The following is a 17,978-nucleotide window of genomic DNA, read 5'->3' as shown; positions in this document are numbered from 1 at the left end:
TAGATAGATAGATACTTTATTCATCCCCATGGGGAAATTCAACATTTTTTCCAATGTCCCATACACTTATTGTAGCAAAACTAATTACATACAATACTTAACTCAGTAAAAATATGATATGTATCTAAAATCACCCTCTCAAAAAGCATTAATAATAGCTTTTTAAAAAAAATAGTATGTACAAAAGGACAGAACAAGATGGTTAAATATGAACAGTCAATATAGCATAGAAATACAATTGTGTCAGTGTAATTTATTCAGTCTGATGGTCTGATGGAAGCAACTGTCCCGGAGCCTCTTGGTCCTGGCTTTTATGCTGCGGTACTGTTTCCCAGATGGTAGCAGCTGGAACAGTTTGTGGTTGGGGTGACTCGGGTCCCCAATGATCCTTCGGGCCCTTTTTACACACCTGTCTCTGTAAATGTCCTGAATGGTGGGAAGTTCACATCTACAGATGTGCTGGGCTGTCCACTCCACTCTCTGCAGAGTCCTGCGATTGAGGGAGGTACAGTTCCCATACCAGGCAGTGATGCAGCCAGTCAGGATGCTCTCAATTGTGCTCCTGTGGAAAGTTCTTAGGATTTGGGGTCCCATACCAAACTTCCTCAACTGTCTGAGGTGAAAGAAGCACTGTTGTGCCTTTTTCACTACACAGCGGTATGTACAGAACATGTGAGATCCTCTCCCACCTTCCCTCTTTTTCCATTCTGGTTCCCTCCTTCTTCCCCTTCTCCCATTGTCCACTCCCCTCTCCCATCAGATTCCCTTTTCCTCTGCCCTTCACCCCTTATTGGAGCGACGGAGGATGAGAGGCACAAGATGATGAGAGGCATTGATTGTGTGGATAGTCAGAGGCTTTTTCCCCAGGGCTGAAATGGCTAGCGCGAGAAAGCACAGGTTTAAGGTGCTGGGGAGTAGGTACAGAGGAGATGTCAGGGGTAAGTTTTTTACGCAGAGAGTGGTGAGTGCGTGGAATGGGCTGCCGGTGATAGTGGTGGAGGCAGATACGATAGGGTCTTTTAAGAGACTCCTGGACAGGTACATGGAGCTTAGAAAAATAGAGGGTTATGGGTAACCCCAGGTAATTTCTAAAGTAAGTATATGTTCAGCACAGCATTGTGGGCTGAAGGGCCTGTGTTGTGCTGTAGTTTTTCTGTTTCTATGTTTCTCCCTATAATCTCCCAGCTTCTTCCTTCACCCACTCCCCCCTCCACCTCTCCCACCGTCATCGCCGATAAACTGGACTCTGAAAACTCACACTCGTTCCTCAACCGCACTTTATTTTCTTGTGCCCAAGGAGAACAGAGCGGCCCCCATCACTAAACTGATCTGAAGTCTGAACAGGGACATGCGCTTTTTATATAGAATTTACTCTCAGTTACGGGTAGCGACCATTTGCTAAGCTGTGTATGTCCACATTCCTTATTTGCAAGAACAATTGCCATTTATAACGGAGGTGTGAAAAGTTGAGGGAAACTCCAATCTGACAATGATGATATCTTGAAGTTAGTAAAGTTATTATGTTCTCGTTTGTGCGTGCTCTTTGTATCTCCTTCGATTACATTCTTATCTCGTCTCCTCCTGTCCCCTGCTCTTCAAAAGCCTTTCTTGCCTGGGTTGACTGCACACCATCGGTAAACTATCCTCAGCTGGACATTGTGTTAACCCTTACTTCCCTACAGTTTCCACACACCTGCCATCTTATTCTGGCTCCTTCCCACATCCTTTCCAGTCCTGATGAAGTGCCTCGGCCTGAAACACAGAATGTTTATTCCTTTCCATAGCTGCTGTCTGACCTGCTGAACTGCCCCAGCGTTTTGTGTGTGTGTTGCTCTGGATTTCCAGCATTTACTGAATTTGTTGTGTTTGTGGTCACTGTCCAGGTCCGAAGATAAAGAAGCTCACTCACCAAACCACCATCATACAACAGGTGATCCGTCGCATCACTGGTGTCCGGAACAGATCCAACACACTCTGGCTCTTGTCAGTGAGCTGGTCATTCTCCACACTCGCCTTCAGAATCTGTGGAACACATGGTGTCGGTCAGAATGAAATGAGGTGAGTTACAGGGAGAACTCTTTACAGACAACGGCGTGAATCAAACCCAATTCACCATCTCTGTAAAACGTTGGACAAACCGCTACACTACCCGGCCATCAAACAGCGGCAGTGTGCCGGAGCTAAGGTGCCGTGGAGGCCATATCGGGCACGTGAGTAGGATCCATTTCCGGGAATGGTGCTTACTTCAACGGTGAGCCTCTCCCCTTCTGCCTCCCGGCCATTCAGCTTCGCCACCCTCTTCAGCTGCTTCAGAGCAACGTGTTCCTTGCCGTTCACGATGAGCCATCGGGCCGACTCCGAGAGCCACCTGTGACAGCAAGGGTGATAACTCATTGCAGGTTGATTGACGTTTCCAGGATTTGAGTTATAGGGGAAGCCTGAAGAGGTTAGGACTTTATTTCCTGGAGCGCTGGAGAATGAGGAGAGATAGAGGTATGAGGAAGTCATAGACGCCTGAAAGTTGCCGTGCAAGTTGATAGGGTGGTTAAGAAGCCGTTTGGTGTGTTGGCCTTCATTAATCAAGAGACTGAGTTCAAGGTCCGTGAGGTAATGTTGCAGCTCTGTAAACCCTGATTAGACCACACCTGGAGTATTGTGTTCCGTTCTGGTCGCCTCATTATAGGAAGGATGAGGAAGCTTCAGAGAGGGTGCAAAAGATTAACCAGGGCGCTGTCTGAATTAGAGAGTACGTCTTGTGAGGAGAGGTTGAGTGAGTGAGGGAAGGAGGATGAGAAGTGACTTGGTAGAGGTGTACAAGACGATAAGGGGCATAGATCGGGTGGATAGCCAGAGACTTTTTCCCAGGGTGGAAATGGCTAATATGAGGGGGTGTAATTTTAAGGTGATTGATGGATGTCAGAGATAGTTTTATACACAGAGAGAGTTGGGTATGAAATACCCTGCCAGGGTTAGTGTTTCAAATCTGCCCACAATTTGCACCCCTCCTATCCGCGTACTAATCTAGATGGTTTTTAAATGTTGCTAATGTGTTTGACCCGACTATCATTCTTGACAGCTCGTTTCAAACACGCAACTTTGGATGAAGAACTTTCCCCTGAACTCCCTTTTAAAATTACACCTCTGAAATCAAAACTATGCCCTTTGGAAGCTTGACACAGTGGTGCAGCTGTTGACCTAATGGTCTACAGTGCCAGGAGCCCGGGTTCAATTCTGCTGCATCTATCAGGGGTTCATGCTTTCTGTGGCAGAGGTTGAGAGACTCAGGGCATCAAAGGTTATGGGGAGAAGACAGGAGAGTGGGTGTGAGGGATAATAAATCAGCAGAGCAGGCACTTGATAGACTGAAAAGACTAATTCTGCTCCTCTGATCTTAACCACGTACCTGTCCAAGTGTCTGTTAAATGTTGTGAATGTACCTGCCTCAACCACATCCTCTGGCAGCTCGTTCCATATACCAACCACCCTCTGAGTGAAGAAGTTGCCCCTCAGGTTCCTGTTAAATCTCTTCCCTCTCACATTAAACCTGTGTCCTCTGGTAACACACACACACACAGAATGCTGGAGAAACTCAGCGGGTCAGGCAGCATCTGTGGAAAAGAGCAAACAGTCAATGTCCCAGCAACACACACAAAATGCTGGTGGAACACAGCAGGCCAGGCGGCATCTATAGGAGAAGCACTGTTGACGTTTCAGGCCGAGACCCTTCATCAGGACTAACTGAAAGGAAAGATAGTAAGAGATTTGAAAGTAGGAGGGGGAGGGGGAAATGCGAAATAATAGGAGAAGACTGGAGGGGCTGGATGAAGCTAAGAGCTGGAAAGGTGATTGGCAAAAGGGATACAAAGCTGGAAAAGGGAAAGGATCTTGGGACGGGAGGCCTAGGGAGAAAGAAAGGGAGAGGGGAGCACCAGAGGGAGATGGAGAACAGGCAGAGATGGACGCTGCCTGGTCTGATGAGCAGCTCCAAAATTTTGCATCGGTTACTTTGATTTCCAGCATCTGCAGATTTCTCTGCCTGTGGCCTCTGGTTCTTGATTCTCCAGTCCTGGGGAGAAGACTGTGACCGTTCGCCCATAAGACCATATGACACAGGGTGTAGTCATTCTGGTTCAGGTGACTTATCTAACTTCGGATCTTTCAGCTTCCCAAGCACTTTCTCCTGAGTAACAGCAATTACACTCCCTTCTGCCCCAAATACTCACATTTCTGGCATGCTGCATGCCCTCCACAGTGAAGACTGACGTAAAATACTTTAAAAATTCATCCGCCATTTCTTGGTCCCCCATTACGACCTTTCCAGTGGTCTAATATCCACTCTTTTCTCTCCCTCACTCTTTATATGTCCGAAAAACTTTTCATATCCTCTTTCATATTTTTGGCCAGCTTACCTTCTTATTTCATCTTTTTCGCTCATTATGCCTCTTTTAGTTGTCTTCAGTGGATTTTTAAAAGCTTTTAACTTTTTTCTGCTCTATTATATGCCCTTATGCTGGCATCGACTTCCCTTGTCAGCTATGGTTGCCTCGTCCTCTCTTCAGAATACAACCTTATCTCTGCCCCTCGTGATTTTATACACCTCAGTAAGGTCACTCCTCAGCCTCTTACGCCCCAAGGCATAAAGTCCAAGCCTGTCCAGCCCAACCACATGGTAATTTATAGGGAGATACAAGATGCAGGCCTCTAAAGAGATGGTGGTAAACACACGCGCCCCTGGGCCCAAGGACAGCTTCTACCCGCATTGATACAACCGATGAATGGTTTACTATCACAATCAGGATGGACGCTTGACCTGACAATATACCTCAATGTGAGCGCACGGTCTACCTGCACTGCACTTCCTCTTTAACTGCGACTCTTTATTCTGCACTCTGTTACTGTTTTACCTTGTACAACCTCAATGGACAGTATGATGATCTCTGTGGAGTGGATGGGGACCTGATAGAGCTGAGCCAGTAGGTTTACAAGTAGATGATGGGTGTAACATGAATGTAAGGAAGGACAAGCCAATGACTGGGTACAAGTGCAGACAGAGCAAAGAGCTAAGTTGTACCATAGGCAAAACTCAAAAGGGCGAAGAATTCAGGACTGAAGATGCTGTATTTAAATGCAGGTAGCATTCGGAGTAAGGTGGATGAACTCATGGCACAATTAGAGATTGTTGGATCTTTGTAGGTGGAGCTAAGAAGATACAAAGGTGATAAAACCATCATGGGAATCATATACAAGCCTCCAAATAGTAGCCAAGATGTGGGGTTGAGTTTGCAAAGGAGCTGGAAATGTAGGTAGGATGATGTCACAGTGTAATAGGGGATTTCGATACGCAAGGGGATTGGGAAAATGAGGTTGATGTCTGATCACAAGAGATGGAATTTGTTCAATGCCTATGAGATGGCTTTTGAGAGCAGTTTGTGCTCGAGCCTACTCAGCGGAAGGCTTTCTCAGATTGGGTGAAGTGTAATAATCCTGATCTTATTAGGGAGCTTAACATAAAGGAACCCTTGGGAGGCAGAGATCATAATATGATTGAACCCATACTGCAATTTGAGAGGGAGAAGCATAACTCACATGTATCAGTATCGTAATGGAATAAAGGGAATTACAGAGGCATGAGAGAGGATCTTGCTCAGGTGGATTGGAGGAGGATACTGGCAGGGATGACAGCAGAGCAGAGATGGCTGAAGTTTCTGGGAATAGTTCACAAGGCACAGGATAGATATGTCCCACAGAAGAAGATGCTCTCAAATGGCAAGGCTAGGCAATCATGGTTGACAAGGGAAGTTAAGAACCACATAAAAAACAAATAAAGGGCATATAAGGTAGCATAAGTGACTGGGAAGTTAGATGATTGGGGAAACTTTTAAAACCCAACAAAAGGAAACTAACAAAAGCTATAGGAAGGGAAAAGATAAAATATGAGGGGAAACTAGTCAATGATACAAAGCAGGATACTAAAAGATTTTTCAGTTATATAAAGAGTAAAAGGGAGATGAGAGTTGATATTGGACCACTGGAAAATGATGCTGGTGAGGTAGTAATGGGGGACAAAGAAATGGCAAATGAAATGAATTAAATGGGTGCTTTAAATCTCTCTTCACTGTGAAAGAGACTAGCAGTGTGCCACAGGTCATGAGTGTCAGGGAGGAGGAGTGAGTGCCATTACTATTACAAAAGAACAAGTGCTGGGAAAACTCAAAGGTCTTAAAGTGAATAAGTCACCTGGACCAGATGGACTACATCCCAGAGTGGAATTTCACTGTGGATTGATAACGCCCTGACTCCATCATTCCTTGTTTATTGACCATTTTCCTTATCGTCCCTGAAACTCTCCCTTTGCCCCAGCTGCCAGTGGACCGAGATAGTAGTGGTTAGTGTTAGTCTCCTACACTACCAGCGACCCGGGTTCAATTCCCGCCGCTGTCTGTAGGACTGTTGTACGTTCTCCCCGGGGACGTGTGGATTTCCTCCGAGTGATCCAGTTTCCTCCCAAGTTCGTCGGTGAATTGTCACATGGGTGTCATTGGGCCTCATGAGCCTCTTGGTCAGGAGGGGGCTGCTACTGTGTTGTAGCTGAAAATGAAATAAATATGACAGGCTAATAGTGGGTTCTTTGATTCCAGTATATCAGAGATATACTGATCTTGCATCTCGACCGCAAAACTCTGCAGCGGATAGTGAGGTCAGCTGAGAAGATCATCGGGGTCTCTCTTCCCACCATTACAGACATTTACACCACACGCTGCACCTGCAAAGCAAACAGTATTATAAAGGACCCCGCGCACCCCTCATACAAACTCTTCTCCCTCCTGCCATCTGGCAAAAGATATCGAAGCATTCGGGCTCTCACGACCAGACTGTGCAACAGTTTCTTCCCCCAAGCCATCAGACTCCTCAATACCCAGAGTCTAGACTGACATCTACATCATTTATTATTAAATTGAATTTTGACCTCTACTGTGCCTATTGTCTTTTTTATTATTGATTAATTAATTATTGCACTGCCCTGCGCTGTTTTGTGCACTTTATGTAGTCCTGTGCAGGTCTGTAGTCTAGTGCAGTTTTTATGTTGGTTACGTAGTCTAGTGTAGCCTTGTGCTGTCTCACATAGTCTAGTGCAGTTTTGTGTTGTTTCATGTAGCACCAGGGTCCTGGAGGAACATTGTCTTGTTTTTACTGTGTACTGTACCAGCAGTTTATGGTCGAAATGATAAAAAACGACTTGACTTGATTTGAGTTGAGTTGACAAGTGGAGTTGGACATTACCAGGAATAAAGGAAGAAGACCAAGAATGGGGCAGAGACTGAGAACTGGATCCAACGCCAATCCTTTAGACCGTAGGCGATCCCTGCCAGGAGGAGCTGGCCAGTTGTGTAACCGACAAAACTTATCAACGAAAGTTTAGTTCGAACTCTGGTTGGAATCCATTCAACCGCTGGGTGGAAATTAGGGAGAGACAGCATGTTAATCAAACTGGAATCTGTCTGCACCTCTTAACCCTCCACCCGCTCTACCTACCCATCATCCTGCTAGGTCCCTCCCCCCACTGTCGACATCTGCCCTTCTTAAACCCATTCCCTTTACCTCCCACTCCACTCTCCTCTCCTGTTAGATTCCACCAACTTCAGCCCTTTGCAACCTCACCCATCCCCTCCGTCTCTGTCACTATTCCCACTCTCCCCTCCTCCATCTGTCCATCACTCCCCCTCACCTCCCAACCCAACCCCTCCCAGTCTCTGTCACTATTCCCACTCTCCCCTCCTCCGTCTGTCCATCACTCCCCCTCACCTCCCCACCCATCACCTCCCAGTCTCTGTCACTATTCCCACTCTCCCCTCCTCCATCTGTGCATCACCCCCTCCCTCACTTAGATCCACCCATCACCCCCCAGATCTTTTCCCACCCTTTCAAGTTGATGTGTCAACATCTCTGAAGATCTATCTGGGCTAGCACATTAATGTAGTGCTTAAATATACTGGAAGAATTGGACCAGCCCATGATTGAATGGCAGAGCAGATGTGATGGGCTGAATGGCCTACTTCTGCTCATATACCTACTCCATTAGGAGTTTGAGGAGGTTTGACATATCACCAAAGACACTCGCAAATATCTACAGATGTCCAGTGGAGAGCATTCTAACTGGTTCCATCACCGACTGGTATGGAGAGAGGGGCTGGGGAAGCGGGGGCTACTGCGCAGGTTTGGAAAAACGTGCAGAGAATTTTAAACTCAGTCAGCTCCATCGTGGGCACCAGCGTCCCCAGCATCGAGGACATCTTCAAACGGTGATGCCTCAGAAAGGTGGTATCCATCATCAAGTCCCCTTGCCGTCCAGGACTTGCTCTCTTCTCTCATTGCTACCATCAGGGGGAGGTACAGGAGCCTGAAGACACACACACAACGATTCAGGAACAGCTTCTATCCCACCATCATCAGATTTCTGGAAGGTCTATCAAGTCAGGAGCTCGACCTCAGTACTTTGCTCTCTTTCTGCATGACTTTTTAATATTTTTCAGACATTCTTATTGTGACTTGTTATATTTCATATATTGCAATGTACTGCTGTCACAAAACAACCTGATATAGATTCTTTATACTGGCAATCTTCCCTCTACCCTTTCGGTCCAGGTCAAAGGTCTCCGCCTGAAACGTCTCCTCATAGATTCTGTCTGACCCGTTAAGTTCGTCCAGTGCTTTGTGTGTCAATTCTGAATCAGCTCGTACTCAACTGACATACAGTGGAATACAATCTACTTATCGACAGGACCGGACGGTGGGGAGATTACATAAGTTTCTCTGGGTAAGAACAGACATATTCTGCTGTGCCATATGACATGGGCGAGCACGGTCTTTCCATGATCATGAGTGTTCTTGGCAAATATTTCTGCAGAGCTTGTTTGCCCCCTTGCCTCCTTCCGGGGAGTGTCTTCACAAGATGGGTGACCCCAGCCATTATCGATACTCTTCAGAGATTGTCTGCCTGGTGTCAGTGGTCACATAACCAGGACTTGTGATCTGCACCGGCTGCTCCCATGGCTTCACGTGACCCTGATCGGTGGGGGGGGGGGGGGGGGTAAAGTAGGTGCAACACCTTGCCCAAGGGTGACCTGCAGGCTGGTGGAAGGGACGCCTCCTTTGGTAGAGACGTATCTGCACCCTGCCACACTAATTTTAAAAGTGCCATTTCAGAGTGTTATGGGTGCTGTTCACTTACACTGGCCACAATCCTAAGGGAGCTACGGTAAGGCAAGGGTTAACGTAATATCCAGGCAAGGATAGAGTGCAGAGAGCCCGGGAAAGAAAGGTCTTGCAGAGCATCGCTTCCCTGTGCACAGCAGGGGACTGGAGACATTTCACAGGAGATGAGATGAGGGTGTGAAACACACACACCAAGGAAGGCACAATTGATTTACGAACTTCAGGTTATCATCGGTCAGCTTGTAGTTTCTATTGACTTTAAAACCACAACGGCAATTGATCTTGCAAGGAAGGAACCTGACTATACACAGTTTACCAAACGGTCTGTATCCGTGACTGTGAGTCAATTCTGCATAACAATGGCATTTTCTGTTCTGACGCGACAACACTTTGGTGACAGGGACCGGGGCTGTTCTCCTTGTGCATGGGTAAAGAAAGTCTGATTGAGGAACGAGAGAGTTTACAGAGTCTAGATGTTGGTCTCTGGGGGTTTGCCACTGCTTGCATGCAGGGGCGTATCTACGGAAAATAGCGCCTCTGGCAAGCACTGAAATTGCGCCCTTGTCCAAACATCTGACACCCATCTTTTAGATAACTTTACCATAATACCAGCTCAAAAATACGTCCAGCTCATTACTTCTAATTAACAAATTATGGTGCTACATGAAAACTATAACTGCACCTTCCTTGCTTTCACTGATGCAAATTGGTCTATGATGTGATCAAAGTCAGTTTTTTCAGTTTCTTCTCTTTCTACACTCAGCAGAGCAAGATCACAGAGTCTGCCTTGACCCATGGAGGCTCTCAAATACAAAAGTATTTAACTTGCTGAATGATCTCTCACAGCTGGCGATGGAAACTGCGGTGGTTAGCATTATCCAAATAGCAATGTGAAGATTGGGGAAGACGTTCTCATCTCCATACTGAACAATAAATTCTAGAAGCTCTTCAGGTCTTGATATTTTCATGTTGACCCACCTTGATAGCAACATTCTACAATCCAAAATTTCTTCATATAGCTGCTGTCCATCAACATCAGAGTTATACAATTTTCGCACTTCTTCTTTAGGTTGTTACTGTCGGTGCCGTAACACAGTCCCTCGACATCGAGAATGAACCCAAACTTGGCGTCAGTGTCATGCAAATGAGCGAACCTTTCGTCCATTTCTCTGTGAAGATGGTCGAGTGTTCCCTTCATGATTCTTTCCATTTCCTCCTTAGCTGTTAACCCAGCGTCTCTCAAGTTCTCATCAGCCGTTTGTTTCTTTCATCTCTGCCGTCTTTCAACTTCAATATTCCACTCTTGACAGAGACCGACTCCTTCTTCGAGTGACTCACTGACCTACACTTCTCTTTCATCATAAAAATGATCTCGGAGGGCTTTCAAATCCAGGGCAGCATCGTGGAAGTTCATGCTAGGATCCTGCAGCCTCTTTTGAATATGGTCAATGCAAATGAGTACTTTGTTCCAAAATCCGAGCAAAATCAGAAAATCGGAACTCAACATGCAGTTGTACAGCTGCCTTGCGTCACTTCTCATTAACTTACTTCAAGTTTTTCTCAAGGTACTTATTGACGGGCTTCACTGCTTCTGTCCTTGCACTCCACCTGGTTTCGGACTCCGACTTAACAACTACAGGCACACACGAGGAAACCGCAGATGCTGGAAATTCAAGCAACACGCACAAAATGCTGGTGGAACACAGCAGGCTAGGCAGCATCTATAGGAAGAAGCACAGTTGATATTTTGGGCCGAGACCACAAGCACTGTGTTTTTGAGTTTTTCCCAGCGCTGTATTGAATGAGAGAAAAACACGTAAAGAGCTTCGATGGTTTGAAAAAACGTGACCAACATGGTATTCTGCTTGACTGCATGTACACCCACCAAGTTGAGTGAGTGATTGTTGCAGTTCACAAACACTGCCAGGTTGTTTTTCTCACTTATTCTTTGATGAACACCACTTCTGTGTCCAGCCATCACAGTAGTGTTGTCATAGCACTGTGACCGACAATCTTGTAGCTCCATTTCGTCCTTCTCTAGCTGTTTCAAGATGTCTTCAACCAAGCTCTCAGCATCCTTCTGGCTTATCTGGATAAAACCACGGAAGGACTCTCTAACATAGACTGTTTTCCTCTCAAAATCAGCTTCCACATACCTCACTACTTCTGACATCTGCTCACGGTGTGCCTGATCAGGAGTCGAGTCGAACATGAGACCATAGTACTTGGCTTTATGAATGCTTCTCAGTAAACTCTGGCGAACAGTGGATGAATTCATTTTGGTGAAAGATAAATCATGGATCCAGGATGACTTTCCAAATTAGTGAGGTGTTCTTTTATGACAGCATCAAAGATGACAAGTAGTTTCAGTAAGCCAAGGAAATTTCCCACATTGGAGTCATCGTCTAGCTGAAGTGACTCCCTGTGTCGTCGCAAAACCAGGTTCTGAGTTGCAAGGAATTTTATGCAGTGAAGGATTCTTGTCAAGTCCTTGTCAAACTTCAGAAGTCCGATGTCATGCTGTTCAATCACTTCTGGTATGACAGTTCGAGGCTCTTTGACCCCATCCAGTTCATGAGGTTCAGTGTCATCAGATTCAATCTTGTCAATAACCTCAACGTCACCAACACCACCATCGTCTTCCCCTCCTGTCATGTCCACGTTCTCTGTGGCAGCTTCACTCTTCATCTCATCATACTCGGATTTATCTGACTTGACTTCCTCCTCGGCTTGTGACACATTTGTACTTGATCCACTTTCGGATTCTAACAAACGTGTAGCAGGTGCAGGCGACTCCATGGAAGGTGTCAAAGAAGCTTTTCAAAGAAGGGCATGAAGAACCTGCTCGACTTCTTGGCTTCCTCCACCTCCAACTTTCGTCTCTTCCGTCCTTCAGCTCCACTTTCGTTCTTCTTCGTGAAGAAACATTTCATGGTCTTCTTACACAATGCTCTGAAATAAGGCCATCCTAGTGCTTCTCAGCCATGATAATCAAGGGCAGATCGTACATCTGAAGAAAATTCTTTTTTCACTATTCGAGGATGGCTTGTCTGACTTTAATAGAAACTGCTCAGTGGCACCCAGGGCACGTGCCATACCCGAGATATGCCACTGTTTGCATGGGGGGTGGTGGTGGGGGGGGGGGTTGGTGCGATGCTTTTGCTGGAGGAAGGAAGAGGAGGAGGAGATGGGCTTGATGCTTTTGCTGGAGCAAGGAGTGAAGAGGGAGGGGGCTGGTGCTTTTGCTGCAGCTTGTAAATAGGAAGGGGAGGGATGCTTTGGGTTTCTAATGCTTCCCTATCATTCATTCTTTGGGATTTTTCTTTCTGTTTCATGGATGTCTGTGAAGAGCAAGAATTTCAGGCTCTATACTGTATACTTTCTCTGATATTAAATTGAACCATTGAATCAGGCCATTTGGCCCATCGAGTCTGTTCCACCATTCAGTGAGGGCTGATTTTGCACTCTATCCCATTCTCCCAACTTATACCTGTAACCTTTCACCCCCTTAATCATGAACAACATATCAAACTCCACTTTAAATATACCCAACAACTGGGCCTCCACAGCTATCTGTGGCAATGAATTCCATAGACTCACCACCCTTTCCTAAAGGAATTCCTCCTCATCGCTGTTCTAAGGGGACATCCCTCTATTCTGAGGCTGTTCCCTCTGGTCCGAGACTCTCCCACTATTGGAAACATCCTCTCACATCCACTCTATCTCAGCCTTTCAATATTCGATAGGTTTCAATGAGAACACCCCTCATTCTCCAGTGAGTACAGACCCAGAGCCATCAAACACTACTCGTAAATTAGCCCTTTCATTCCCGGGATCATTCTCCTGAGCCTCCTCTGGACCCTCTCGAATGCCAGCACACCTTTTCCTAGTTAAGGGTTCCAAGATTCTCCAAGTATGGCCTGACCAATGCCTTATAAGCTCTCAGCATTAAAACCTTACTTTTATCTTACAGCCCTCTGGAAATGAACACTAACATTGCATTTACAATGAATTCCACCGATTCACCACCCTCTGGCTGAAGAAAACCATCCTCCTATTCCGAGGCGACTGGTCACTCACTGAGAGAAAGGCCATTGATGATGACGCCCGACAAGCCGACCCCCGACAGAAATCTCCAGAAGCAGAAGAGCGGGAAGGAGGAGGAGAATGCTCCACAGGTCCCCGACACGGCGACCAGGAAGTGGGACCATAGCAGCAGGGTTCGACGGCCAAACCTGACAGGCGAGAAGCATTGGGTAAGCACCGGTGACCAGGAGCCCACGCTGACATGATGGGAGAGCGTCGGTAAGTGGCTCTCTGGTCCTGGTTATGTGGTTAATGTCTGAATGGCTGTGTGACGTTTCACTGATATTATCCAGGAGTCTGAACAGTTCCAGAACCATCATAGAAAACAGAACATTACAGCACAGTACAACCCACCGGCCCATCAAGTTACTCCAGGTGACCCCAGACATTATCAATACTCCTCACAGATTGTCTGCCTGGTGTCAGTGGTCACATAACCAGGATTTGTGAAATGCACCGGGCTGCTCATACAACCATCCACCACCTGCTCCCATGGCTTCAAGTGACCCTGATCATTGTTGGGGTGGGGGGTGCTACGCTTTGCCCAAAGATACGCTTTCTATCTCCCCCTATATTTTCCACTAATCACCTAAGAGTTTGGCCTCTGGTATTAGCCATTTCCGCCACGTCCATAGATCCCTCAAAGTTGCTGCACATGTTGATATGGTGGTTATGAAGGATTGTGGTGTGTTGGGTTCATCAGTCGGGGGATTGAGTTGAAGAGGTGTGAGGTAATGTTACAGCTCCATAAACCTCTGGTCAGACCACACTTGGAGTATTGTGTTCAGTTCTAGCCGCCTCATTATAGGAAGGATGTGGAAGCTTTAGAGAGGGTGCAGAGGAGATTTACCAGGATGCTGCCTGGATTAGAGAGCAAGTTTTGTGAGAATAGTTTGAGCGAGTTGGAGGTTTTCTCTTCAGAGTAAAGGAGGATATGATAGAGGTGTACAAGATGATAAGAGGCACAGATTGAGCCAGAGACTTTTTCCCAGGGTGGAAATGGTTAATACGAGGGGACATGATTTTAAGGTGATTGGAAGGAAGTATGGGCTGGGGATGTCAGAGTATTTTACTCTGAGAGTGGTGGGTCTGTGGATCGCCCTGCCTGGGGTGGTAGTAGAGGGAGATACATTAGGAACATTTTAAGAGACTTAGGTAGGTATGTGGGGTCCACATCCAGAGATCCCTCAAAGTCGATAGGGTGGTTAAGAAGGTGTTTTGTCCTTCAGTAGTTGGAAGATTCAGTTCAAGAGTCTCGAGGTAATGTTTCAGCTTGATAAAACTCTGGTTAGACCACACAGCAGCTTAAACACTCTCATTCAGCAGTTGCTTCCCCTCCCCCCAGATGCTGTTTGCCCCACTGAGTTTATCCAGAGATTAAACCGTCTCCATGTTGCCCTTTGAGTGATTTGGATGTGTGACTGTCGCTGTGCTGTGGGGTTTTATCGTGGATTCTATTGTGCTTCTTGTGTTCTGTGGCTCCCAGCAAGAAGACAAATCTCACCGTTGTACGTGGCATCCATATTTTGATCATAAATAGACTTGGAACTTTGAACTTACTTGTCAGACAGTCTGCCCAGGACACAGGCTCCGATCAGCAGTCCAGCCATGTAGATCGACTGCACCATCTGCTTCAGAGACTTCCGATCACACACAAGGTCCCACTGCCGAAACAAGGGCACAACCAATTGTCACTGAGGACACGGACCCTGCGCTGCCCAATTACACCCATGTGACAATTACCCTACTAACCCACACGTCTTTGCATTGCGGCAGGAAACCCACGCGGTCACGGGGAGAACGGACAAACTCCTCACAGACCGTGGCGGGAATTGAACCCGGGTCTCTGCCGCTGTAAAGCGTTGTGTCACGCGCATTCTGTTCACTCCGTCCAGCCACCCCCTTCAGTACACCATCCCCCAGAGGTGAGGGGGGCATTTCCAGATGTACCTCTGTCACGATCGTCGACGTGAACTGGGAGCGGTTGTACACCCACCCATCAGTGCACGCCTGTGTATCAGGTTGGCTCCCGTTGCCCTGCGTCTCGTTGGTCCCCAGGAGATGCCACTGCGGGGAGCTGTACATGCGGCACTTGTCCGGCCTCCCTTCCTCGTCCAGGGGCAGGAACACCCGGAGAAACTCCTCCCTCAGCAGCTCCTCCGTCACATTGAGGTACCTCGAGCCCTGGTCTCCCTGCGGCACCCGGCACCAGTGGTCGGGGACAGCGGCCATGAAGTTCTGGAGCACATTGTGGCAGGACGCAAAGATGTATGGTATTGACAGTAGGACAATGTGGATGGCTTGGAATTTCCCGAGGCCTCCAACCATCTCCAAGAGGTCCCCAAAAGCCATGGTCTGCGTAGCAGAAGGGCTGACCAGATGTACTGAGGCAGACTCTGCTGGCAATCGATGCCTAAACCCGCACTCAGTCTTCAGCATGTGATGTCTGGTAATGGTTAACATGCTGATAACAAGATTTAATTATTAATTCTGAACTATTAAACTAAGTTTAATGACCACAGTCACTGTGAAATCAGGATCTAGGGAGCACAGGGTAAAGGAATTGTAAACACTGGAGACTCTGCGGATGCTGGAAATCCAGAGCAACACACACAGAACGCCGGAGGAACTCAGCAGGCCAGGCAGCATCAATGGAAATGAATAAACTGTCAACGTTTCGGGCAGAGATCATTCATCTGGACTGGAAAGGAAGGTGGAAGATGGCAGAAGAATTTAAAGGAGCCGTTGAGAACATAGGGTGATAGAATTCACTCCGTGGTTTGAGAGGTCGCAGAAACACTCAGTGGCTTCTTTGTTAGCAACCTCCTGTATGTTAAAAATGTGAGGTGAAGAGCCCTTGAAAGTGAGTCCATAGGTTGTGGAATCAGTTCAGTGCTGAGCTGAGAGAAGGTCTCCATGTTGGTTCAGGAGCCTGATGGTTGTAGGGTCATAATTGTTTCTGAACCTGGATAGGAAAGGTTTATATCAGGGATTCCCAACCTGGGTTCCACATACCCCAGGGTTAATGGCAGGGGTCCAGGGTATAAAGATGGTTGGGAAACACTGGTTTAAAAGCCAAACATGGGCCAATGAGTTGGGGCATCTGGGATAGCATGGACAACTTGGGCTGAAGGGCCGGTGTCCATGCTGTGCATCGTTCTGACACAAGCAAAACCTTCATATCTACAGACGACTGAAATCCCTCGATGGTCCTGTCCTGTGTTCTATGTCTGATGTCGCTGTGTGCTGTAGCGACTGAGCCCCTCCCGCAACCTCCACACGTCCACCCCCACCACCCCGGGAATAGGGTCCAGACTCAGTAAACATTGCTTTTACACACAGCAGCCACTTTATTAGAGACGAATGTACACCAGTTCGTTAATGCAAATATCTAATCAGCCAATCATGTGGCAGCAACTCGATGTATAAAAGCATGCAGACATGGTCAGGAGGTTCAATTTCTGTTCACAGCAAAATCGGAATGGGCACGTAATGTGATCTAAGTGACTTTGACCGTGGAATGATTGTTGGTGCCAGATGGGGTGATTTGAGTATCTCAGAAACTGCAGATCTTCTGGGTCCACAGTTTACAGAGAACAGTGCAAAACACACAAAAACATCCAGTGAGCAGCAGTTCTGAGGGTGAAAACACCTTGTTAATGAGAGAGGTCAGAGGAGAATGGCCAGACTGGTTCAAGCTGACAGGATGGTGACAGTAACTCAAATAACCACACGTTACAACAGTGGTGAGCAGAAGAGCATCTCTGAATGCTCAACACATCAAACATTCAAGTGGACGGGCTACAGCAGCAGAAGGCCATGAACGTACACTCCATGTCCACTTTATTAGGTACAGGAGGTACAAGTCACAACATCCAGCTGGGCAAACAGTAGCAGGAGCCGGCAATTCGGCTCCTTCACTACCCTCCTGTCCATCTGTGGAGGTGTGTTGACGAGGGCACCAGGCGGCGTTCCGGTTCAGGGCCTCTGTTCCACCAGGGGAATTTGCGCTCCCGGTTCCGGGATCACATCCGCCTTTGGCGCCTTCCCCGATCTCCACCTGCGAACAACCACAAGTCAGCAGTGTCGTCTTTTTAACCCCAGGAACCTCAATTTCTCCAAATTGTGCTTATTTTGTTTCTGTTCCCATCCCCATTTCTTCCTTTCCCCACCCTGGCCTCTTAGCTCTTCTCTTCACCTGCTCACCTCCCCCGGGTGTTCCCCTCCGCCGTATCTTACCCCATGGTCTGATCTCCAATCAATCAGATTCCTTCTTTCTCAGCCCTTTACCTTTCCAGCCTATCACCCCCCAGCTTCTTACTTCATCCCCTCTCTGCCCCACCCACCTGGCTTCACATATCACCTTTCATTTTCATTTTTCAATCTTTTTTTATTGATTAAAAAAAATATATAGGGATAGATACAAATCAGAGGAGAAGTTCTATCAAATACATATTTCAATAAAAGTACAAAGAAAGGAATATACACTGTCAAAATCATGTATAGTATAATATTGAGCTAGTATATAAAACAGGAACCACAATTCCTCTTAACAATTCATAAAAAAGACTCAAAAATTTCTATTATTAAAAAAAACCCACTAAACTAACCTAAAACAAAAAAAGAGGACTGGGAAGTCCATTTGAGGATATAATTACAAAAAAAAAAGAACCATCCTT

At 46.8% G+C, this 17,978-nt stretch overlaps 2 protein-coding genes across 5 annotated transcripts in view; both read right to left on the bottom strand.

The window, feature by feature from the left end:
- The window catches only part of LOC140717700 (solute carrier family 22 member 6-A-like), a 30,345-nt gene extending 14,629 nt beyond the window's left edge, over positions 1-15,716 (bottom strand). For 2 of the 3 annotated variants that reach the window (XM_073031367.1, XM_073031368.1), the window contains exons 1-6: positions 15,250-15,716; positions 14,860-14,963; positions 13,294-13,448; positions 7,282-7,450; positions 2,245-2,368; positions 1,910-2,022 (exon numbers count right to left, since the gene is read on the bottom strand). In XM_073031367.1, coding sequence (XP_072887468.1) covers positions 1,910-2,022; positions 2,245-2,368; positions 7,282-7,450; positions 13,294-13,448; positions 14,860-14,963; positions 15,250-15,651 — 1,067 coding nt within the window. In that variant the 5' untranslated portion in view covers positions 15,652-15,716. The remainder of the gene's footprint in view (positions 1-1,909; positions 2,023-2,244; positions 2,369-7,281; positions 7,451-13,293; positions 13,449-14,859; positions 14,964-15,249) is intronic. The other variant, XM_073031369.1, reaches the window with a different exon arrangement.
- A 913-nt stretch (positions 15,717-16,629) lies between these two features.
- Positions 16,630-17,978, bottom strand: part of LOC140717698 (solute carrier family 22 member 6-A-like) — a 79,195-nt gene continuing 77,846 nt past the window's right edge. For both annotated transcript variants that reach the window (XM_073031365.1, XM_073031366.1), the window contains exon 11: positions 16,630-17,359. In XM_073031365.1, coding sequence (XP_072887466.1) covers positions 17,278-17,359 — 82 coding nt within the window. In that variant the 3' untranslated portion in view covers positions 16,630-17,277. The remainder of the gene's footprint in view (positions 17,360-17,978) is intronic.

Source organism: Hemitrygon akajei, chromosome 28 (genome assembly GCF_048418815.1).
Source record: "Hemitrygon akajei chromosome 28, sHemAka1.3, whole genome shotgun sequence".
NCBI classification, from domain to species: domain Eukaryota; kingdom Metazoa; phylum Chordata; class Chondrichthyes; order Myliobatiformes; family Dasyatidae; genus Hemitrygon; species Hemitrygon akajei.
The sequence above is the reverse complement of the archived record's forward strand: the minus strand, read 5'-3'. Positions and strand labels throughout refer to the sequence as shown.